Raw genomic sequence first — 24,419 nt, forward strand, 5'->3', positions numbered from 1 at the left:
ATACCTGTAGGTGAAGTTATGGATAACTAGTTGTCTGTGTGGTACCTGTAGGTGAAGTTATGGATAACTAGTTGTCTGTTTGGTACCTGTAGGTGAAGTTATGGATAACTAGTTGTCTGTGTGGTACCTGTGGGTGAAGTTATGGATAACTAGTTGTCTGTGTGATACCTGTAGGTGAAGTTATGTTGTCTGTTAGTTGTCTGTGTGGTACCTGTAGGTGAAGTTATGTTGTCTGTTAGTTGTCTGTGTGGTACCTGTCGGTGAAGTTATGGATAACTAGTTGTATGTGTGGTACCTGTAGGTGAAGTTATGGATAACTAGTTGTCTGTTTGGTACCTGTGGGTGAAGTTATGGATAACTAGTTGTCTGTGTGGTACCTGTAGGTGAAGTTATGGATAACTAGTTGTCTGTTTGGTACCTGTAGGTGAAGTTATGGATAACTAGTTGTCTGTTTGGTACCTGTGGGTGAAGTTATGGATAACTAGTTGTCTGTGTGGTACCTGTAGGTGAAGTTATGGATAACTAGTTGTCTGTGTGATACCTGTAGGTGAAGTTATGGATAACTAGTTGTCTGTGTGGTACCTGTAGGTGAAGTTATGGATAACTAGTTGTCTGTGTGATACCTGTAGGTGAAGTTATGGATAACTAGTTGTCTGTGTGGTACCTGTAGGTGAAGTTATGGATAACTAGTTGTCTGTTTGGTACCTGTAGGTGAAGTTATGGATAACTAGTTGTCTGTGTGGTACCTGTGGGTGAAGTTATGGATAACTAGTTGTCTGTGTGATACCTGTAGGTGAAGTTATGTTGTCTGTTAGTTGTCTGTGTGGTACCTGTAGGTGAAGTTATGTTGTCTGTTAGTTGTCTGTGTGGTACCTGTAGGTGAAGTTATGGATAACTAGTTGTATGTGTGGTACCTGTAGGTGAAGTTATGGATAACTAGTTGTCTGTTTGGTACCTGTGGGTGAAGTTATGGATAACTAGTTGTCTGTGTGGTACCTGTAGGTGAAGTTATGGATAACTAGTTGTCTGTTTGGTACCTGTAGGTGTTTGTGGAGCTCAACGAGCTGATAGTGGATAAAAACCAGAAGATGCGCTGGAAGGAGACGGCTCGTTGGATCAAGTTTGAGGAGGACGTGGAGGAGGAGACAGACCGCTGGGGAAAACCCCATGTGGCTTCACTCTCCTTCCGCAGCCTGCTGGAGCTTCGCAGGACCATCACACATGGTAACACACACACACACACACACACACACACACACACACACACACACACAGATATACCCCACACACACACACACACACACACACACACACACACACAGATATACCCCACACACACACACACACACACAGATATACCCCACACACACACACACACACACAGATATACCCCCCCCACACACACACACACACAGATATACCCCACACACACACACACACACACACACACACACAGATATACCACACACACACAGATATACCCCACACACACAGACACACACACACACACACACACACACAGATATACCACACACACACACAGATATACCACACATACACACACACAGAGATATACACACACACACACAGATACACACCCAGTCATAAAACCTTGTCTTCCCCCTCTATGCCACTCTAAGGTGTGGTCCTGTTGGACCTGGAGCAGACCACTCTGCCTGGCATTGCCAACCTGGTGGTGGAGACCATGATCATCTCAGACCAGATCAGAGCGGAGGACCGGGCCAACGTGCTCCGTGCCCTGCTGCTCAAACACCAGTGAGTGGTCATCTACCAAGGCTTTAGCTCAGAGGACGTTAAGATTCCACACCCGTTAATATACATTCTGTCAAGAACGTGTATCATCTTAATCAGATGTCAATCAGAGAAAGGAAGTCTAGGGCTGTTTTCCAAACGGCACCCTGTTCCCTATGTAGTGTCTTACTTTTCAAAAATCAAATCAAACTTTATTTGTCACATGCGCCGAATACAACAGGTGTAGTAGACCTTACCGTGAAATGTTTACTAACAAGCCCTTAACCCACAATACAGTTAAAGAAATTGAGTTAAGAAAATTTTTACTAAATAAACTAAAGGAAAAAATGTTTTTTACTGCCCTACTGTTTACCAAAGCCCATAGGATCTGTGGTTCTGGTCAACAGTAGTGGACATTTTAGGGAATAGAGTGCCATTGAGAGGCCACATCTACAGGGGTTGTAGTAAGTGATGTTGGACCTCAAACCAGGATTACGTGGGATTAAGTGGGAGATCAACAGTAGATAGCAGAGATTGTTGCATAAAACAGATAAAACATTTGTTAAAAAAAAAATCTCACTTGACAAAGAGATGTCAATCTCAATGTGACTTCCCCAGTGAAATAAGCTACTGCAGAGTTTTAAGTCATTCAAATATAAGTCATTTCTGTCCTACATGAAAATACAAAAGAGTATCACCCCGATGCCAACCCTCACCTCCCAGCCTCCATTGGTTTACCTATCTATTCATTACCATTTGCCCTAACAGAGCTGCTGCGTTGGCGGCACATGATAGATTTCAACCGGAATTATACAGTATCATGGAGAAAAAAGGCTTAATGAATATCAGCAGTCAAATGTAATTAGGCTGAGGGCAGAGCAGGATGAACACATGCATGAAGGATAAAGGAAGACTTTCTCTATGTGTATTTTGTTGTCTTCAATGTGGGGGTTTTCCACAGTTCAGTACAACCCCAAAAGTTGCCTTACGTTTGTGCACAGGCCTATGGGGCATCAATGCATCTCAAAATATACACATGCACACACACCTTTTCAATATGTGTGAACCCTCCCTTCTATCGGTCTCCTGACCTCAGATTCAGTTTTTGCTAAGCCCAGCTTGGTCCCTAGGCCCAGGCCCAGCTTGGTCCCTAGGCCCAGCTTGGTCACTAGGCCCAGCTTGGTCCCTAGGCCCAGCTTGGTCCCAGCTCTGTCCCCAAGCCCTCCAGTGAAGAAGAGGACTGAATGGTACCATGTTTGTCCATCAACAGTATTCATTTAACATGGTGTCTCCAGTTCCTCTGTGGTGGATCATGAATGTTTTACAGAGACTCAACAGTCATGGTTTTCTGACTGCTGTTGTGGTGTGTTCCTGGGGTTTGCTTCAAGCAATATTCCATTTTTATTTTAATGGTATGCCTTTTGGATGATTGGATGGATAACTCTAGGCCTTTTGTGGTCAGTGTCTGAGATCGATCGTTGTGTTGTATTAGTGTGTTCTTTTAGACCTGTTGCTACAGAGCATTTGGATTGGAATCGGTTACAATCACCTAATTTCCGAGTCTGTCAGAAGGGACAATAGGGAAATAGCGTCAATAGTGTCTCTTATGAAAATCAAAGTCCTTTTTCTAGTTGTGATAGTAAAGCTTGAGGACAAATATGGTTTCAGTTGTATTTAGTCCCATACATTGTCAAGGTATTCTGGCTTCATCCCAGAAGTAGCACCTGCCTAGTCCCTGTCTTATGATGCCAACCTCCCTGTACGCCATGTCACACCAAGGGTCAGTGACAAGTCACCTGACAGTCTGTCACCAACCATAGAGCAAACTGGGCCAGGTGGCAGCTCTGTCAATCGTTCAGAGAGATTCACTGTATGTGCAGCATACACACACACACACACACACACACACACACACACACATTACACACATAACAGACGGCGATCAACACCCACGCCACCAGGCCTCGTCACACACACCCCATCAGTTGAAACCTTTCGGCACCGCTTCCCACCATGTTACCAGCTGCTTTCCATGGGAAAAAAAGCTGTCTAATTGGCTGAGCCAGTTCAACATAGGAATTGATGATGTGGAAAGAAAGACATCAAGGTGGCTGTAGAATTTAGCTCATGGCTTACTCAGTCTGGGCGCTGCCTGAGTACAATCCGGTGTGGTGTCACACCTTGTTCCTTTGTTTTGTTGCGCTTTTGTGTCCAACTCGGGAGGCGGGTAACGAGAGCAAACGGACCTAATGATGGTGGTGATGTCACCTTTGGGTTGGAGCGGGAGTGTGATCAAACTGTCTGTATGTTGTGAGGGGTCTGCTCTCACACACGCACGCACGCACGCACGCACACACACACACACACACACACACACTGCAGTGTCTTTGTTAACAGGGACACACCCATTACAATCCAGTGGAGCCCATATGCTGAAAGAGCTGTTGAACAGTATGTATGGAGGATTGTTCCCTTTCTGTTTCCTTTCCTTTCTGTCTGTATAAACTATCAGCCACTCACCAACTTATTGAAGGAACACATTATATAGTATAACAACCTTCATGAAGTTCCAATCCGATTGCATTGTGTCCCTCTCCCAGCCCCACGCTGTTAATGTAATACAGCCTCCTGTATCTCCTGCTTCCAGCCACCCCAACGACGAAAAGGAGGGCCTTTTCCACCGCAACCACTCTACTAAAAGCCTTCACGGCAGCTTTCAACGCAACCACAACCACGTTCCCGAAACCACGGTGCCCCTAGTGGCTGAAGATCCTACAGAGGCCCTCCACCATGAAAAGAAGCAGCAGAGCAGAGATGTGTTTGTGAGCTTGTCTGTTTAGTTTAGTGCACATCTATAGGCTGGAGTGGAGATGGATGCTGCTTGAAGCTGCTTGGGTGCTGCTTGGGTGCTGCTTGGAGGGCTGCTTGAAGCTGCTTGGGAGCTGCTTAGAGGCTGCTTATAGGCTGCTTGGCGGCTGCTTAGCGGCTGCTTGGGGGCTGCTTGGAGGCTGCTTGGCTGCTGCTTGGAGGCTGCTTGGCTGCTGCTTAGGAAGAATGTTGCTCTTTGTTTCATTTTGTCCAGCAGGCAGCCTAGTGGTTAGACAGGCAGCCTAGTGGTTAGACAGGCAGCCTAGTGGTTAGACGGGCACCCTAGTGGTTAGACGGGCAGCCTAGTGATTAGACGGGCAGCCTAGTGGTTAGACGGGCAGCCTAGTGGTTAGACGGGCAGCCTAGTGGTTAGACGGGCAGCCTAGTGGTTAGACGGGCAGCCTAGTGATTAGACGGGCAGCCTAGTGGTTAGACGGGCAGCCTAGTGGTTAGACGGGCAGCCTAGTGGTTAGACGGGCAGCCTAGTGGTTAGACGGGCAGCCTAGTGGTTAGACGGGCAGCCTAGTGGTTAGACGGGCAGCCTAGTGGTTAGACGGGCAGCCTAGTGGTTAGACGGGCAGCCTAGTGGTTAGTCGGGCAGCCTAGTGGTTAGTCAGGCAGCCTAGTGGTTAGACAGGCAGCCTAGTGGATAGACAGGCAGCCTAGTGGATAGACGGGCAGCCTAGTGGTTAGTGTGCCCAGTGTGGCAGCTCCACGCACCTCTCCAAAACCTGTGTATCAAATCAAATTGTATTGGTCACATGGTTAGCAGATGTTAATGCGAGTGTAGCGAAATGCTTGTGCTTCTAGTTCCGACCATGCAGTATGTTGGGCGGCAGTGTAGCCTAGTGGTTAGAGTGGTGGACTAGCAACCAAAAAGGTTGCAAGATCAAATCCCTGAGCTGACAAGGTACAAAATCTGTTGTTCTGCCCCTGAGCAAGGCAGTTAACCCACTGTTCCTAGGCCAGCATTGAAAATGAGAATTGGTTCTTAACTGACTTGCCTATTTAAATAAAGGGTAAAAATGTAGGTGTGTTTTTTGGAAGTGTTGGTTTAAAAGCAGAAGTCAAATTTCAATTAGACCTTGTGTGCAATTGACCAATAAAGTCATCTAAGGGCTCTAATTAATCTGAATCACCGAAGCGTTACAGATTGTGCAATAGAAATGTCAAGGTAATTTCAGAATGAGCCGACATAGGCAGCATTAACCTTGAATGCAGTCTGCGCTAATGCAGGAACATTGCCAATCACAGCTGTAACGCTGAACTTCCATTATACGTATTGAATAGAGCCCAGTAGCTCTTCATCTTAATCAGCAGGCTGGAGTGGAGATGGATGTTTAAAGTTGTGGTCCAGTACAGTTAGAGTTGCGGAGACAATTATCATTTTATATTTGTGTCTGCATCTGAGTCACACGCCCGAATCGTCCTTCAGGTGGACAGACGACACTGCTTCTTGGCTCAATAGCCTTGTCCAATTCCTCTGAAAACAGTAGAGGAGTCATCTGAGTAGATGATTACAAGTACTGAGACTAGGAGGATATTACAAAAATTCCACCTCGAAATGTCATATCGTATTCTATTTTGACCCCATTATACACACCTGTCTATAACATACATTAGGTCAGGGGTATTCAACCCTGACCCTACGAGGTCCGCAGCCTGCTGGTTTTATCTTCTACCTGATCATTAAGTACACCCACATGGTGTCCCAAGTCGAAATATGTCCCTGATTAGAGGGAAACAATTTAAAGAAGCAATGGAACTGGCTTTGAGGTCCAGAGTTGAGTTTGAGAGCATTATCGAGTGTACTAAAACATCAGATATATGCGACTAGTGCAGTTATGCAGCCAAGGTGGGAAACCGAGAAACACAGATAGTTCTTGGAATTGGAAACAGAAAGAGAGCTCCTATTAGCCACTCCACATGTGGCGAATTAGGTTCTTAGTCAGCTTACAGATGTGCTCTTTGTTAAAACTTCTTGACTGTGAAACTGTAATGTTCCCCGTGGCTTGAAACATTGGAACATTTCAAACAACTCATAAAAAATCAATAACTCCAGTCGTATTAAAAACGTTTAACAGGGATTTTAACATTTCGTACCTTGGTCACTTTGTCGATTTCTGTATGTCAGGGGTAGACAACTACATTCAGCCGCGGGCCGATCTTTGTCGGAGTGGATGGTCAGGGGGCCGAAACATAATTAGAATATTTTGTACTCTGCAAATTGATCACAACTAAGCTCAAAAAGAGATTGTATTTGAAATTAACAATAAATTCATAACTTGATTACATTGAGACATGATCACGTATGTTTCTTTGTTTATTGTGGGAATAGTTGGGATAACATTTCCGAAATATATATATTTTTTTGCTGAATTCTTGGTGATTTTACAGTGATTTTACAGTCTTGTTTATGACAAAAACTTTGGAGACCCCAAAAAAATCCCTCACTGGCATCTAGCTGACCCCTGGTGTATGCTCATTAAACACGGATAATCACCGTTTGACTGTTTTACTGTTCGACTGTTCGAGGTTCATAACAGTCTGTAAAATTGACAAATGTAGGCTTGTGAGCTTTGGACTTGTGAGCTTTGGACTAACTGAGGAAAGAGCCTGTGCATGTGCTGTGAATGTCTGGTAAAAGCTTGTGTTAGCACACAGGCTTCACATGAAATGTTCATGTTTATCTTTCACCCACCTGTTAACGTTTGTCTGGTTTATCACATCAGAAATCACTCCATCCCCCCCTGCCGATGGCTCTCCAACAACAGGTTACCAAACACACAAAACTCCTGGCCAAGATTCCCAAGGACGCAGAAGCAACCGTGGTCTTAGTGGGTAAGCTTAAGGATTGTGTGGGTGATGGTGCGGGTGCCTATGTGCAAGCATCTGTGCAGGAGTGTGTGACGTGTGTGTGTGTTTGTGTGTGAGTTTGTATGAATGTATGTTTTGTGTGCGTGCGTTTTGGATGTACATGTATTTCCAGGCTACATTAGTAAATATTGACTTTTTCCGTTCACGACATAGGCCTAAGGCGTTGTGTACCAGGGTTCTCCCCAAAGAATGCAAGCGTGGTGCTGCGTCACCTTGTGGACTGGCTGTGCCACTATGTCAAATATATATATATATATATATATATATATATATATATATATATATATATATATATATATATATATATATATATATATATATATATATATTTTTTTTTTTTTTTAAACTTTAATTGTTATCATTTAAGGCCATGCACCATACCTTAATATAGTAACAAAATGTTTTGCTCTAGATTGCAGGAAATGGCAGTTACAGGTGTTAAAAAATAAATAATTATCTGAATCGCTCTAGACACCGCCCCCCACCCCATGCTCCGCCCCCCCACCCCATGCTCCGCCCCTCGCCGTACTCAGCAGTACCACCTTGTTCAAAAAACCTGGGGTGAACCCTGTATACCAATTCATATAATTTCTAGCTGGCACAACTCACCTCTCCCCTGACAGTGATAGCAAATGTGATTTCTCAAACAAAATAGCTGCCCTGGAATCACCCGTTTGTATATATTCAGTCCATGCTTTGTTAGCCATCACCCATCAGTACAAGCATTGGTCCCAGAGATCCTCCACTGTGTGTCATTCCTCAGGTTGCGTGGAGTTCCTGGAGCAGCCAGCCATGGCCTTCATCAGGCTGAGTGAGGCGGTCCTGCTGGAGTCGGTCCTGGAGGTGCCGGTGCCGGTTCGTTTCCTCTTTGCACTGCTTGGACCCGCTCAGTCCAACATGGACTACCATGAGATTGGACGCTCCTTCTCCACCCTCATGTCTGACAAGGTAGCCAACCTGAACAACAACAAAAAATGTCACAAAACTTTTTCCCTAATTCCTCTGAGCTGTAAATGGTACCAATAGTACTTCCATTCAGGGCTGGTTTCCCAGAGTCAGATTAAAACTAGTCCTGGACAGAAAAATCATCAGTAATCAACCTCCATTGAAAGTGCTTCTAAATCAAGAACTAAGCTAAATCTGGGTCAGGGAATCAGCTCTTCAAGATCTTACAGACCATTGCCCATCTCTTTAAAAACCTCCCCAGAACTTCCACGAGGTGGCCTACTTTGCGGACGACCGGCAGGACCTGCTGAACGGCATTAATGAGTTCTTGGACTGCAGCATCGTCATCCCCCCGTCAGACGTGGAAGGAAAGGACCTGCTGAAGACAGTGGCCTCCTTCCAGAAACAGATGCTGCGCAAGAGGAAGGAGAGAGAGAACATCAAGACCCACACCACCCCCTGGACAGACCAGGAGACCAAAGGTGATTATAATGTCTTTGATTGATTTAATTATTTTTTGTTGTTGTATTTTTTTGTATTCATACAGTCCTTATATAACAATAAGGGTATATGTTCTAAGACCATTTGTTTATTCAGCTGATGTGTGAAGCACATATGTACCCGTTTAGGGTCCCAGGACTAGATTGAGAATCCCAGGCATATATATGTAAGTTTCTGTCTGTCTTTTTTTTTTTTTTATTATTTTTATTTCACCTTTATTTAACCAGGTAGGCCAGTTGAGAACACCTTTATTTAACCAGGTAGGCCAGTTGAGAACACCTTTATTTAACCAGGTAGGCCAGTTGAGAACACCTTTATTTAACCAGGTAGGCCAGTTGAGAACACCTTTATTTAACCAGGTAGGCCAGTTGAGAACACCTTTATTTAACCAGGTAGGCCAGTTGAGAACACCTTTATTTAACCAGGTAGGCCAGTTGAGAACAAGTTCTCATTTACAACTGCGACCTGGCCAAGATAAAGCAGAGCTGTGCGACACAAACAACAGCGTTCCACATTGGATAAACAAATGTACAGTCAATAACACAATAGAATAATCCATATACAGTGTGTGCAAATGTAGTAAGATTAGGGAGGTAAGGCAATAAAGGCCATAGTGGTGAAATAATTACAATTTAGCAATTAAATAGATGTGCAGAAGATGAATGTGCAAGTAGAATGAATGAATGTGCAAGTCTGTCTGTCTGTCTGTCCGTCTGTCCAAACCAGAGGTGAGCCAGGATGAGCAGGAAGAGGAGGAGGACCAGGAGGTGGACCCCATGAAGAGGTCGGGCATCCCCTTCGGAGGCCTCATCCATGACATCAGGCGGCGCTACCCGCGCTACGCCAGCGACATAAAGGACGCCTTGGACTCACAGTGCATCGCCGCTGTCATTTTCATCTACTTCGCCGCCCTCTCACCCACAATCACCTTTGGAGGGCTGCTGGGTAAGAGAGCATGGGGGCTCATGCCCACAATAATTGTTTTTCTTCTACCTCAAGAATGTGATTGACTGACATGTTTGCTATCTGTCCTAAGAGAATGTGTACTCCAAAAAGAGCTAGCTAGCTAAATAACCAGCTAGCTTGATAGATCCTCAAATTGGAAAAAAATGTTGTGACGACCTAGCTACCTGGGCGTCTCCATTTCCTTGTATCTCTATTGTACATGTCACTGTAGGTTTTAGACACTGATTCATTCATTGATACTGTAGTGTTCTCATTAACTAGAAAGTAGCTGTTACTGAATGAGAGGAAGTTTAAAACTGTCAGTCAATATCCTTCTGCCTTTCCATTTAAACAGGAGAGAAAACAGAGGGCATGATGGGAGTGTCGGAGCTCATCATCTCCACAGCGACCCTGGGGGTACTTTTCTCTCTGATGGCCGGACAGCCCCTCCTCATCATCGGCTTCTCAGGACCCCTGCTGGTGTTTGAGGAGGCCTTCTACAAGGTGCCTGAACAAAAACATATTTACAGCATGGCGATGGTAGATTTTAATCCATCCAAAAATCACAGTCATTTTATGCATTAAAAAAATTGTCATGACAACGTTAGGAAAGTTCATGTTCCATTTGAATGCCTATTTTCTCCTATTCTGAGCCTAATAGCCCTCTCCTGCAGTCAAATGACCTAGTGGCCTCATGGGTGGAATGTTATACATTTTTTGAGAAGTAATATTTTTAAAAAAATTAAACCCGCTGAAAAGTGTTTCTATGTCAAACGGTTTTGTTATATTTCAGTCTTCTGTGATGTATGTAAAGTGTAATTTTGGGATGCAAATTTTAAATGTAATACATTTCAACCCTATATCTGACGTGGTACATGTGTCTTCTTTATTCTAAGGCAAAAACCATGTGTGTGAGGTGTATACTTTTGTTTCAAAGTAGATTTGTTTAAGACTACCAACAAACACTCTGTGTAACCCTGATTTAGCCCTCTGCAGTAAAAGGTTAAACATCTATTTAACCCTCCCTCCCTCCCTTTTCCACCCTTAGTTCTGCCAGGCCCAGGGCTTTGAGTACCTGACGGGCCGGGTGTGGGTCGGCTTCTGGCTCGTCTTCATAGTGCTGTTGATAGTGGCGGCCGAGGGAAGCTTCTTGGTTAAATACATCTCACCCTTCACCCAGGAAATATTTGCCTTCCTCATCTCACTCATCTTCATCTACGAGACCTTCTCCAAGCTCATCAAGGTACAACCAGTAGACAATGTTTTACATGACGACAGTCTAAAGGGCTGTAACTTCGTTGTTCTTTGGAAAATAATAGAATAGATCAAATTGACCAGATGTGGTATTTGACATATAATAATGACGGAAATTTAAATAAATAATTTTATGGTAAGTCCCAGCTGGTTGCATGGGATCCGTCCAGTTGACTGTGACATGGATATTTTGTCCTTTTTACAGGTGTTCCAGGAGCATCCTCTGATGAGAAGCTACCCGCCTGCCTTTGGCCTTCCCGGCATGGAGTTCACCAACCCCACAGACCCCCATGGCCCCATCCTAAACCAACCCAACACAGCCCTGATGTCTTTCATCCTCATGCTTGGTACCTTCTTTGTGGCCTACTTCCTTAGGAAATTGCGCAACAGTCGATTCCTGGGCGGGAAGGTAACCTATCGCAGCCATTTTCTCAGAAACCCCTCGTGTGTTGTCCATGGGCTCATGTCAAGTTTTTGTCTATGTGTATCTGTCTTACAAATTACAATAACAATTTGATAACAAAAAACTTGAAGTGTCATGGATGCAGTATGAATTTCCTATTTTAGGCCTATATGATCTCTGCAATTGACCCTATGATCTGAAGAATTACATTTTATCATGTGATTTCCCCCCCCCCCCAAGGCCAGAAGAATCATCGGAGACTTCGGGATCCCCATCTCCATCCTGTTCTCTGTACTGTTGAGTTACTCCGTCCCCGACACATATACGCAGGTAACCATGACAACTAACAACTAACTCCTACATCTATCCGTACAGATATCTAAAGGCTACACTCCATCCCTGATAACTACACGCCCTAACTCACACACCACTAACACATTGAATATTTAAATAACGTCTCTCACAACCAACTCTCCTGTACTTCCTCGTCATAACAACTGGTCCTGTTTCTGTCGCTTGGGGTTTTACAGAAGCTGAATGTACCGTCTGGTTTCTCGGTCACGTCTCCTGACAAGCGGGGCTGGTTCATCAGTCCGTTCGGCGACCTCAAGCCCTTCCCCGCGTGGATGATGGGGGCATCGGTGGTGCCCGCCCTCCTCGTCTTCATCCTCATCTTCATGGAGACACAGATCACCTCGTAAGTGTTGCAGGTTGCTATGGTAACACAGTTCACTTTTGTTCAGTGAAGAGAGTGTCAATCCATATAGTGGTGCTTGTCAGATGTGTTAGACTAGATCAGCTTGTGATCAGGATACAGGTTTGCTCATGCATACAGTTGAAGTTGGAAGTTTACATACACCTTAGCCAAATACATTTAAACTTAGTTTTTCACAATTCCTGACATTTAATCCCAGTAATAATTCCCTGCTTTAGGTCAGTTAGGATCACCACTTTATTTTAAGAATGTGAAATGTCAGAATAATAGTAGAGAGAATGATTTATTTCAGCTTGTATTTCTTTCATCCCATTCCCAGTGGGTCAGAAGTTTACATACACTCAATTAGTATTTGGTAGCATTGCCTTTAAATTGTTTAACTTGGGTCAAATGTTCCGGGTAGCCTTCCACAAGCTTCCCACAAGAAGTTGGGTGAATTTTGGCCCGTTCCACCTGACAGAGCTGGTGTAACTGAGTCAGGTTTGTAGGCCTCCTTCCTCCTGACAGAGCTGGTGTAACGGAGTCAGGGTTGTAAGACCTCCTTGCTTGCACACACTTTTTCAGTTCTGCACACAAATGTTCTATGGGATTGAGGTCAGGGCTTTGTGATGGCCACTCCAATACCTTGACTTTGTTGTCCTTTAGCCATTTTGCCACAACTTTGGAAGTATGCTTGGGGTTATTGTCCATTTGGAAGACCCATTAGCGACCAAGCTTTAACTTCCTGACTGATGTCTTGAGATGTCGCTTCAATATATCCACATAGTTTTCCTACCTCATGTTGCCATCGATGTTGTGAAGTGCGCCAGTCCCTCCTGCAGCAAAGCTGCTGCCACCCACGTGCTTCAGGGTTGGGATGGTGTTCTTCGACTTGCAAGCATCCCCCTTTTTCCTCCAAACATAACAATGGTCATTATGGCCAAACAGTTTTTGTTTCATCAGACCAGAGGACATTTCTCCAAAAAGTACTATCTTTGTCCCCATATGCAGTTACAAACCAAAGTCTGGCTTTTATATGGCGGTTTTAGAGCAGTGGCTTCTTACTTGCTGAGCGGCCTTTCAGGTTATGTCGATATAGGACTTGTTTTACTGTGGATATAGATATTTTTGTACCTGTTTCCTCCAGCAACTTCACAAGGTCCTTTGCTGTTGTTCTGGGATTGATTTGCACTTTTCGCACCAAAGAACGTTCATCTCTAGGAGACAGAACGCAGCTCCTTCATGAGCAGTATGACGGCTGCATGGTCCCATGGTGTTTACACTTCCGTACTATTGTTTGTACAGATGAACGTGGTACCTTCAGGTGTTTGGAAATTGCTCCCAAGGATGAACCAGACTTCTGAGTTCTTGGCTGATTTCTTTTGATTTTCACATGATGTCAAGCAAAGAGGCACTGCGTTTGAAGGTAGGCCTTGAAATACATCCACAGGTACACCTCCAATTGACTCAAATGATGTCAATTGGCCTATCAGAAGCTTCTAAAGCCATGACATCATTTTCTGGAATTTTCCAAGCTGTTTAAAGGCACAGTCATCTTAGTGTATGTAAACTTCTGACCAACTGGAAATCAAATCAAATCAAATTAAATTTTATTTGTCACATACACATGGTTAGCAGATGTTAATGCGAGTGTAGCGAAATGCTTGTGCTTCTAGTTCCGACAATGCAGTAATAACCAACAAGTAATCTAACTAACAATTCCAAAACTACTGTCTTGTACACAGTGTGAGGGGATAAAGAATATGTACATAAGGATATATGAATGAGTGATGGTACAGAGCAGCATAGGCAAGATGCAGTAGATGGTATCGAGTACAGTATATACATATGAGATGAGTATGTAAACAAAGTGGCATAGTTAAAGTGGCTAGTGATACATGTATTACATAAGGATACAGTCGATGATATAGAGTACAGTATATACGTATGCATATGAGATGAAAATGTAGGGTAAGTAACATTATATAAGGTAGCATTGTTTAAAGTGGCTAGTGATTTATTTACATCATTTCCCATTATTAAAGTGGCTGGAGTTGAGTCAGTGTCAGTGTGTTGGCGACAGCCACTCAATGTTAGTGGTGGCTGTTTAACAGTCTGATGGCCTTGAGATAGAAGCTGTTTTTCAGTCTCTCGGTCCCAGCTTTGATGCACCTGTACTGACCTCGCCTTCTGGATGATAGCGGGGTGAACAGGCAGTGGCTCGGGTGGTTGATGTCCTTGATGATCTTTATGGCCTTTCTGTGACATCGAGTGGTGTAGGTGTCCTGGAGGGCAGGTAGTTTGCCCCCGGTGATGCGTTGTGCAGACCTCACTACCCTCTGGAGAGCCTTACGGTTGAGGGCGGAGCAGTTGCCGTACCAGGCAGTGATACAGCCCGCCAGGATGATCTCGATTGTGCATCTGTAGAAGTTTGTGAGTGCTTTTGGTGACAAGCCGAATTTCTTCAGCCTCCTGAGGTTGAAGAGGCGCTGCTGCGCCTTCTTCACAATGCTGTCTGTGTGAGTGGACCAATTCAGTTTGTCTGTGATGTGTATGCCGAGGAACTTAAAACTTGCTACCCTCTCCACTACTGTTCCATCGATGTGGATAGGGGGGTGTTCCCTCTGCTGTTTCCTGAAGTCCACAATCATCTCCTTAGTTTTGTTGACGTTGAGTGTGAGGTTATTTTCCTGACACCACACTCCGAGGGCCCTCACCTCCTCCCTGTAGGCCGTCTCGTCGTTGTTGGTAATCAAGCCTACCACTGTTGTGTCATCCGCAAACTTGATGATTGAGTTGGAGGCGTGCGTGGCCACGCAGTCGTGGGTGAACAGGGAGTACAGGAGAGGGCTCAGAACGCACCCTTGTGGGGCCCCAGTGTTGAGGATCAGCGGGGAGGAGATGTTGTTGCCTACCCTCACCACCTGGGGGCGGCCCGTCAGGAAGTCCAGTACCCAGTTGCACAGGGCGGGGTCGAGACCCAGGGTCTCGAGCTTGATGACGAGCATGGAGGGTACTATGGTGTTGAATGCCGAACTGTAGTCAATGAACAGCATTCTCACATAGGTATTCCTCTTGTCCAGATGGGTTAGGGCAGTGTGCAGTGTGGTTGAGATTGCATCGTCTGTGGACCTATTTGGGCGGTAAGCAAATTGGAGTGGGTCTAGGGTGTCAGGTAGGGTGGAGGTGATATGGTCCTTGACTAGTCTCTCAAAGCACTTCATGATGACGGAAGTGAGTGCTACGGGGTGGTAGTCGTTTAGCTCAGTTACCTTAGCTTTCTTGGGAACAGGAACAATGGTGGCCCTCTTGAAGCATGTGGGAACAGCAGACTGGTATAGGGATTGATTGAATATGTCCGTAAACACACCGGCCAGCTGGTCTGCGCATGCTCTGAGGGCGCGGCTGGGGATGCCGTCTGGGCCTGCAGCCTTGCGAGGGTTAACACGTTTAAATGTCTTACTCACCTCGGCTGCAGTGAAGGAGAGACCGCAAGTTTTCGTTGCAGGCCGTGTCAGTGGCACTGTATTGTCCTCAAAGCGGGCAAAAAAGTTATTTAGTCTGCCTGGGAGCAGGACATCCTGGTCCGTGACTGGGCTGGATTTCTTCCTGTAGTCCGTGATTGACTGTAGACCCTGCCACATGCTTCTTGTGTCTGAGCCGTTGAATTGAGATTCTACTTTGTCTCTGTACTGACGCTTAGCTTGTTTGATAGCCTTGCGGAGGGAATAGCTGCACTGTTTGTATTCGGTCATGTTACCAGACACCTTGCCCTGATTAAAAGCAGTGGTTCGCGCTTTCAGTTTCACGCGAATGCTGCCATCAATCCACGGTTTCTGGTTAGGGAATGTTTTAATCGTTGCTATGGGAACGACATCTTCAACGCACGTTCTAATGAACTCACACACCGAATCAGCGTATTCGTCAATGTTGTTGTCTGACGCAATACGAAACATGTCCCAGTCCACGTGATGGAAGCAGTCTTGGAGTGTGGAGTCAGCTTGGTCGGACCAGCGTTGGACAGACCTCAGCGTGGGAGCCTCTTGTTTTAGTTTCTGTCTGTAGGCAGGGATCAACAAAATGGAGTCGTGGTCAGCTTTTCCGAAAGGGGGGCGGGGCAGGGCCTTATATGCGTCGCGGAAGTTAGAGTAACAATGATCCAAGGTCTTTCCACCCCTGGTTGCGCAATCGATATGCTGATTAAATTTAGGGAGTCTTGTTTTCAGATTAGCCTTGTTAAAATCCCCAGCTACAATGAATGCAGCCTCCGGATAAATGGTTTCCAGTTTGCAAAGAGTCAAATAAAGTTCATTCAGAGCCAACGATATGTCTGCTTGGGGGGGGATATATACGGCTGTGATTATAATCGAAGAGAATTCTCTTGGTAGATAATGCGGTCTACATTTGATTGTGAGGAATTCTAAATCAGGTGAACAGAAGGATTTGAGTTCCTGTATGTTTCTTTCATCACACCATGTCACGTTAGTCATAAGGCATACGCCCCGCCCCTCTTCTTACCAGAAAGATGTTTGTTTCTGTCTGCGCGATGCGTGGAGAAACCTGTTGGCTGCACCGCCTCGGATAGCGTCTCTCCAGTAAGCCACGTTTCCGTGAAGCAAAGAAAGTTACAGTCTCTGATGTCCCTCTGGAATGCTACCCTTGCTCGGATTTCATCAACCTTGTTGTCAAGAGACTGGACATGGCAAGAAGAATGCTAGGCAATGGTGCACGGTGTGCCCGTCTCCGGAGTCTGACCAGAAGACCGCCTCTTTTCCCTCTTTTTCGGAGTCGTTTTTTTCGGTCGCTGCATGGGATCCACTCCGTTGTCCTGTTTGTAAGGCAGAACACAGGATCTGCGTCGCGAAAAACATATTCTTGGTCATACTGATGGTGAGTTGACGCTGATCTTATATTCAGTAGTTCTTCTCGACTGTATGTAATGAAACCTAAGATGACCTGGGGTACTAATGTAAGAAATAACACGTAAAAAAACAAAAAACTGCATAGTTTCCTAGGAACGCGAAGCGAGGCGGCCATCTCTGTTGTAATACAATTGTAATACAGTGAATTATAAGTAAAATAATCGGTCTGTAAACAATCGTTGGAAAAATTACCTGTGTCATGCACAAAGTAGATGTCCTAACCAACTTGCCAAAACTATAGTTTGTTAACAAGAAGTTTGTGGAGTGGTTTAATAATGACCTTTAATGACTCCAACCTAAAGTGTATGTAAACTTCTGACTTCAGCTGTACTCCGCCAGGCTCCAAGACAATGTGCTGTAGGACGTTGGTGTTGTGCTAAAGGCTAGAGCTGCTGCTTTCAAGGAGCGGGAGACTAATCCGGACGCTAATAAGAAATCCCACTATGTCGTCAGACAAACCATTGAACAAGTAAATCGTCAAGACAGGATTAAGATTGAATCCTACTACACCGGTTCTGACGATTGTTGGATGTGGCAGGGCTTGAAAACTATTACAGACTACAAAGGGAAAACCAGACGCGAGCTGCCCAGTAACGCGAGCCTAGCAGATGAGCTAAATGCCTTTTATGCTTGCTTTGAGGCAAGCAACTCTGAAGCATGCACGAGAGCACCAGCTGTTCTAGATGACTGTGTGATAACACTCTCGGTAGCCGATGTGAACAAAACCTTTATACAGGTCAAGATTCACAAAGCAGCTGGGCCAGACAGATTACCAGGACGTGTTCTCAAAGCATGCGTGGACCAACTGTCAAGTGTCTTCACTGACATTTTCAACCTCTCTCTGACCGATTCTGTAATACCTACATGTTTCAAGCAGACCACCATAGTCCCTGTGCCCAAGGAAGCGAAGGTAATCTGCCTAAATTATTATCGCCCGTTGCACTCACGCCATGAAGTGCTTTGAAAGGATGGTCATGGCTTACATCAACAGCATCCTCCCGGACACCCTAGACCCACTCCAATTTGCATACCGCCACAACAGATCCACAGATGACGCAATCTAAATCGCACTGCACACTGCCCTTTCTCACCTGGACAAAAGGAACACCTATGTGAGAGTGCTGTTCCTTGACTACAGCTCAGCGTTCAACACCGTAGTGCCCACAAAGCTCATCACTAAGCTAAGGATTCTGGGACTAAACACCTCCCTCTGCAACTGGATCCTGGACTTTGTGAAGGACCGCCCCCAGGTGGTAAGGGTAGGCAAAAAACACGTCTGCCACGCTGACCCTTAACACTGAGGCCCTTCAGGGGTGTATACTTCACCCCCTGTACTCCCTGTTCACCGACAACTGCGTAACCAAATACGACTCCAACACCATCATTAAGTTTGCTAACGACACAACAGTGGTAGGCCTGGTCACCGACAACGATGAGACGGCCTATTGGGAGGTCAGAGAACTGGCAGTGTGGTGCCAGGACAACAACCTCTCCCTCAATGTGAGCAAGACTAAGGAGCTGATCGTGGACTACAGGAAAAGGTGTGCCGACCAGGCCCCCATTAACATTGGGGCTGTAGTGGGTCGATAGTTTCAAATTCCTTGGTGTCTACATCACCAACGAACTATCATGGTCCAAAAATACCAAGACAGTCACGCAACCGCTTCAGAGAGACCCTGCCACGCAACCGCTTCAGAGAGACCCTGCCACGCAACCGCTTCAGAGAGACCCTGCCACGCAACCGCTTCAGAGAGACCCTGCCACGCAACCGCTTCAGAGAGACCCTGCCACGCAACCCTTTCAGAGAGACCCTGCCACGCAACCGCTTCAGAGAGACCCTGCCACACAACCGCTTCAGAGAGACCCTGCCACGCAACCGCTTCAGAGAGACCATGCCACGCAACTGCTTCAGAGAGACCCTGCCACGCAACCGCTTCAGAGAGACCCTGCCACGCAACCGCTTCAGAGAGACCCTGCCACGCAACCGCTTGAGAGACCATGCCACGCAACCGCTTCAGAGAGACCATGCCACGCAACCGCTTCAGAGAGACCATGCCACGCAACCGCTTCAGAGAGACCCTGCCACGCAACCGCTTCAGAGAGACCCTGCCACGCAACCCTTTCAGAGAGACCCTGCCACGCAACCGCTTCAGAGAGACCCTGCCACGCAACCCTTTCAGAGAGACCCTGCCACGCAACCGCTTCAGAGAGACCCTGCCACGCAACCGCTTCAGAGAGACCCTGCCACTCAACCGCTTCAGAGAGACCATGCCACGCAACCGCTTCAGAATATTTATTTATGCAATTCATCCTTTACACTTGTTCATGCACTGGTGCTTTTTTTTAGGAATACGGCAAATCATGTCACCTGTGAACTGGCTGGTTAAGTTATTATTATCTTTTTCTTTTCAACTTTTTCAAAAGATTCTGTAACTGGACTTTAATCATTTCTATAACTCTATTACTAATCAAATATACAATTAAAGTTGATCAAATGGATTACACTGTCATGCTTTTATTGTTACGGAAACTAAAATAGGCTATAGGCCGACTTTTTTACCGAGGACTTGTAGAATTGTACAAAACATATCCTTGACTTCTAGTGTTAACCAACAGGCATCTGATCCACCTCTTGAATTTACCAATCAGATTGTAGTAAAGTGAAGAGGAAAGACGTTACACAATTACGATCTTCATATCACAGGCACAGAACCAGATACTCTGTGTAACGATAACCAACAAATAAGAACATGAATATAGGGCTTCTTTCTACTTGTGGTGTCCTGGACCACGTAAAGGATATGTGCTGTGCATTTTCTTGTGACTATGTGAACATGCTCACGTTTGTGTGTGTGATTTTGCACTTATAGTCTGTGTTTATGCGTGTGTGTGTGTGTGTGTGTGTGTGATTTTGCACAAATGTGTTTCTGCATGTGTGTGTTTATTTATACCTCCCTTACACTTTCCTTACCCCCCCTCTCCTCCCACCCCAGACTTATCGTCAGCAAGAAGGAGCGTCGCCTGGTCAAGGGCTCTGGCTTCCACCTGGACCTGCTGCTCATCGTCACGCTGGGCGCCATGTGCCCTCTGTTAGGCCTGCCCTGGCTCACCGCCGCCACGGTGCGCTCTGTCACGCACGTCAACGCCCTTACTGTCATGAGCAAGGCCACAGCGCCCGGCGAGAAGCCTGTGATCCAGGAGGTGAAGGAGCAGCGGTTGACGGGCCTTGTAGTCGCCGTGCTCGTGGGTGAGGAGGATGCTGTTGTTCTGGAAAGGGTTGGATTGGATATCTAGGTCCTGGGGTGGTTGTTGTGATCTGAAGGAAGTTGTTCCTCATAGTAGATAGTGGTCCATTCTGAGGTGTCTTTGACTATGGTACCTTGTGAGGTGTACTTTACCATTGGGACTCAGGAAAGTAACATAGAAAGCAAAACAAGAAATTGGAAAATAAACAGATAATGAGTTGACAGTGACTTCAGTCTGGTTGTAGAGGTGTTTTCTATCTGTGTATAACAAGGCTTCCTCTGGTTGTAGATGTGTTATTTATCTGTGTATAACGAGGCTTCCTCTGGTTGTAGAGGTGTTATTTATCTGTGTATAACGAGGCTTCCTCTGGTTGTAGAGGTGTTATTTATCTGTGTATAACGAGGCTTCCTCTGGTTGTAGAGGTGTTATTTATCTGTGTATAACGAGGCTTCCTCTGGTTGTAGAGGTGTTATTTATCTGTGTATAACGAGGCTTCCTCTGGTTGTAGAGGTGTTATTTATCTGTGTATAACGAGGCTTCCTCTGGTTGTAGAGGTGTTATTTATCTGTGTATAACGAGGCTTCCTCTGGTTGTAGAGGTGTTATTTATCTGTGTTTAACGAGGCTTCCTCTGGTTGTAGAGGTGTTATTTATCTGTGTATAACGAGGCTTCCTCTGGTTGTAGAGGTGTTATTTATCTGTGTATAACGAGGCTTCCTCTGGTTGTAGAGGTGTTATTTATCTGTGTTTAACGAGGCTTCCTCTGGTTGTAGAGGTGTTATTTATCTGTGTATAACGAGGCTTCCTCTGTGATTAAAACTAACCAACCTTGTATTTACGTTCCTGTTTGGTGTTCCACCTGAACACAAAGCTTGTCGATTTTTTTTGTTCTGGATGAACATTTTGTTCTGGGTTAACATTTAGTCCTTACTTAACCTTTAGTTCTATCTTAATATTTAGTTCTGGGTTAACATGTAGTTGTGGCTTAACATTTAGTTATGGTTAACATTTAGTTGTTTTTTAATATCTAATTCTGGATTAAGCATTTAGTTCTGGATTAACATTTCGTTGTGGTTTAACATTTAGCTCTGGTTAACATTTAGTTCTCGCTTAACATTTTGTTCTGGGTTAACATTTAGTTCTGGTTTAACATTTAGTCTTGGGTTAACTGAGATTAACTACCCTACAGATCCCTAGGCAACCTATATGTCACACATTTTACCTTTCACCTTTGACTTTCCCTAGGCATGTCCCTCGTGATGACAGATGTGCTTCGTCACATTCCGCTGGCCGTGTTGTTCGGGATCTTCCTCTACATGGGCGTCACGTCAATCACCGGCATCCAGCTCTACGAGCGCATCACTCTCATGTTCACGCCCGCCAAGCACCACCCCGACCACATATATGTGACCAAGGTGAGCCCTTTACCAGAATATGATGGAGAGTCTAACCACATATACTTTACGTGACCAAGGTGTTCCCTCTACCAGAACATGATGATCCGTTTCTGTTATAGATGTCTGGTTTCTATTCCTGGTCTGTTTGTGAATTTATTGAGATTGTGTGTGTTGGCTTAATTTGTAATAAAATGTAAAAAATATATATAAAAATCAATAACAATATGATGAAGTTGCCCCAAGGCATTGATATAATGTCACTTTTCTGATCAATGTAAGTAAAAGACTAGAGGAGATCCACCCAGTAGATGGAGCTCAATCCATCTAATTCTATATAACAAATTCCATATGCAGGGTACCAACCATTTTTTGACCATCTATCGGTCTGTATGTCTAGCATGTCAATTGTCCTGCCCAGAACATTATCCCTAAATAAATTATTTCCAAACACTGGTAATTGGCAATAAAGTATGAATTCAATACAATTTGTAACACTGTATTTAAAGCATGCAGGTATAATACATTAGGCTTGTCATAAGCATGTATAGCCCCATAATTGTGTGTGTGTGTGTGTGTGTATGTGTGTATGTATGTGTGTGTGTGTGTGTGTTGCAGGTGAAGACGTGGCGTATGAACATGTTCACCATCATCCAGCTGGCCTGCATCATGTTGCTGTGGGTGGTCAAGTCCACCGTGGTCTCGCTCGCCTTCCCCTTCATCCTCATCATGACCGTGCCGCTCCGCCGCCTCATCCTCTCCCGGATCTTTGAGGAGCGTGAGCTCCAGGCGGTAGGTGGACATTCCTGGAATTATCTGAATTCTGGCCCAATCATCTGGTCTGGGCAACATTGGGTCGCACATTAGAAGTAGTAGCATGGCCCTGCCTACACCTGACGACTTGCTTTTTAAATTAGATAAGCAAAAAATATTCCACTTTATTTGGAACAGCAAGCCAGACAAAATTAAACAGCCCTATTTATATAATGAATTTGAATTTGGAGGGCAGAAATGATGAAATATTAAAACATTGGACCTCTCAATAAAGGCTTCAGTCTTTCAAAAGCTATACTTAAATCCGAACTGGTTCTCTAGCACACTGGTTCTCAATCCTGGTCCTGGGGACACAAACGGGTGCACATTTTTGTTTTTGCCCTAGCACCACACAGCTGATTCAAATCATCAACTCATCAAAAGGCTTTGATGATTTGAATCAGCTGTGTGGTGCTAGGGCAAAAACAAAAATGTGCACCCGTTTGTGTCCCCAGGACCAGGATTGAGAACCACTGCTAGCAGATTAGTAAGAATGGCTCACCCCGTGTTCAAGAATGTCCTTTATTCAGATTACAATCTCTCACTTTCGTTTTTTTGACAATGAAATAATCTCCAAAATATCTCTATTTTTAAAACAGGCAATAGAAAGCTGGTTGAACTTTCAGTTTAATCCACCAGAAAAGACTAAACAAATATTAGATCAAATATTAGGGTTAAATTAAAATAAACAAATTGGTAAAGATATATTTAAAAGATTTGAGGGAAAAAAATAAAAACAGCATAATCTTGGTAAATTATGTCATAAATAGGACTGGTCAGACATGCAGCAAGCAAATGTATATGGAAATATCTGCTCTACTCAAAATCACATCCAATTTATTGAAGCATTACCTCAAAAATGGAGGAGAAGTGGAAAGGGAAGAAGGTAAGAAATGTGTATGTCGGCCCTGCATTAAAGACCAAAATTGTTATAAGTAAAAAAAAGTATACCAGTTTCATTTAAGGACCCAAAAATTGACAGCTGCGCCATACAGACTGCAAAATAGTTGGAGGAGATTTTCGATGTACTGATTCCATGACCCATGGTTTATGAACTGATACACAAAACGACACCGGATTAAGAAATTCTTGCAACCAATAGAATGTCGAATACATGAACAAAAATATAAGCTTAAGCAACAATTTCAATGATTTTACTGCGTTACAGTTCATATAAGGAAATCAGTCAATTGAAATAAATTAATTCGGCCTTGATCTATGCATTTCACATGATTGGGCAGGGGCACAGCCATGGGTGGGCTTGGGGGGGCTTAGGCCGACCCACTCACCTACTGGGGAGCCAGGCCCAGCCAATCAGAATGAGTTTTTCCCCAGAAAAGGTCTTTGTTACAGAGAAATATTCCTAATTTTCATCAGCTGTCTGGCTGGTCTCAGACGATCCCCAGGTGAAGAAGCCAGATGTGGAGGTCCTGAGATGGCATAGTTACACATGGTCTGGGGTTGTGAGGACGGTTGGACGGACTGCCAAATTCTCTAAAATGTTGTTGGAGGTGGCTTATGGTAGAGAAATTAATATTCAATTCTCTGTCAAGTGCTCTGGTGGACATACCTGTAGTCAGCATGCCAATTGTACGCTCCCTCAAAACTGGAGTGGCCACTCTAAAACGGCACATATTAGAGTGGCCTTTTATTGTCCCTAGCACAAGCACAAATTTGTGCACATTTGAGAGAAATAAGGTTTTTGTGCGTATGGACGATTTCTGTGATTTTTATTTCAGCTCATGAAATATGGGACCAACACTTTACATGTTGCATTTATATTTTTATTCAGTATATATGGGGGAA

At 44.7% G+C, this 24,419-nt stretch overlaps 1 protein-coding gene across 3 annotated transcripts in view; it reads left to right on the forward strand.

The window, feature by feature from the left end:
- LOC110504803 (anion exchange protein 3) overlaps nt 1-24,419 on the forward strand; it is a 105,407-nt gene that overhangs the window by 76,441 nt on the left and 4,547 nt on the right. For all 3 annotated transcript variants that reach the window (XM_036975226.2, XM_090230417.1, XM_036975227.2), the window contains 15 exons: nt 1,044-1,224; nt 1,641-1,776; nt 4,400-4,574; nt 7,353-7,461; nt 8,261-8,445; nt 8,705-8,924; nt 9,670-9,888; nt 10,244-10,392; nt 10,937-11,131; nt 11,348-11,551; nt 11,786-11,875; nt 12,076-12,242; nt 20,155-20,408; nt 21,652-21,821; nt 22,419-22,592. In XM_036975226.2, coding sequence (XP_036831121.2) covers nt 1,044-1,224; nt 1,641-1,776; nt 4,400-4,574; nt 7,353-7,461; nt 8,261-8,445; nt 8,705-8,924; nt 9,670-9,888; nt 10,244-10,392; nt 10,937-11,131; nt 11,348-11,551; nt 11,786-11,875; nt 12,076-12,242; nt 20,155-20,408; nt 21,652-21,821; nt 22,419-22,592 — 2,628 coding nt within the window. The remainder of the gene's footprint in view (nt 1-1,043; nt 1,225-1,640; nt 1,777-4,399; nt 4,575-7,352; nt 7,462-8,260; nt 8,446-8,704; nt 8,925-9,669; nt 9,889-10,243; nt 10,393-10,936; nt 11,132-11,347; nt 11,552-11,785; nt 11,876-12,075; nt 12,243-20,154; nt 20,409-21,651; nt 21,822-22,418; nt 22,593-24,419) is intronic.

This window comes from Oncorhynchus mykiss, chromosome 3 (genome assembly GCF_057628025.1).
Source record: "Oncorhynchus mykiss isolate SJ-2025 chromosome 3, ASM5762802v1, whole genome shotgun sequence".
Classification (NCBI taxonomy): domain Eukaryota; kingdom Metazoa; phylum Chordata; class Actinopteri; order Salmoniformes; family Salmonidae; genus Oncorhynchus; species Oncorhynchus mykiss.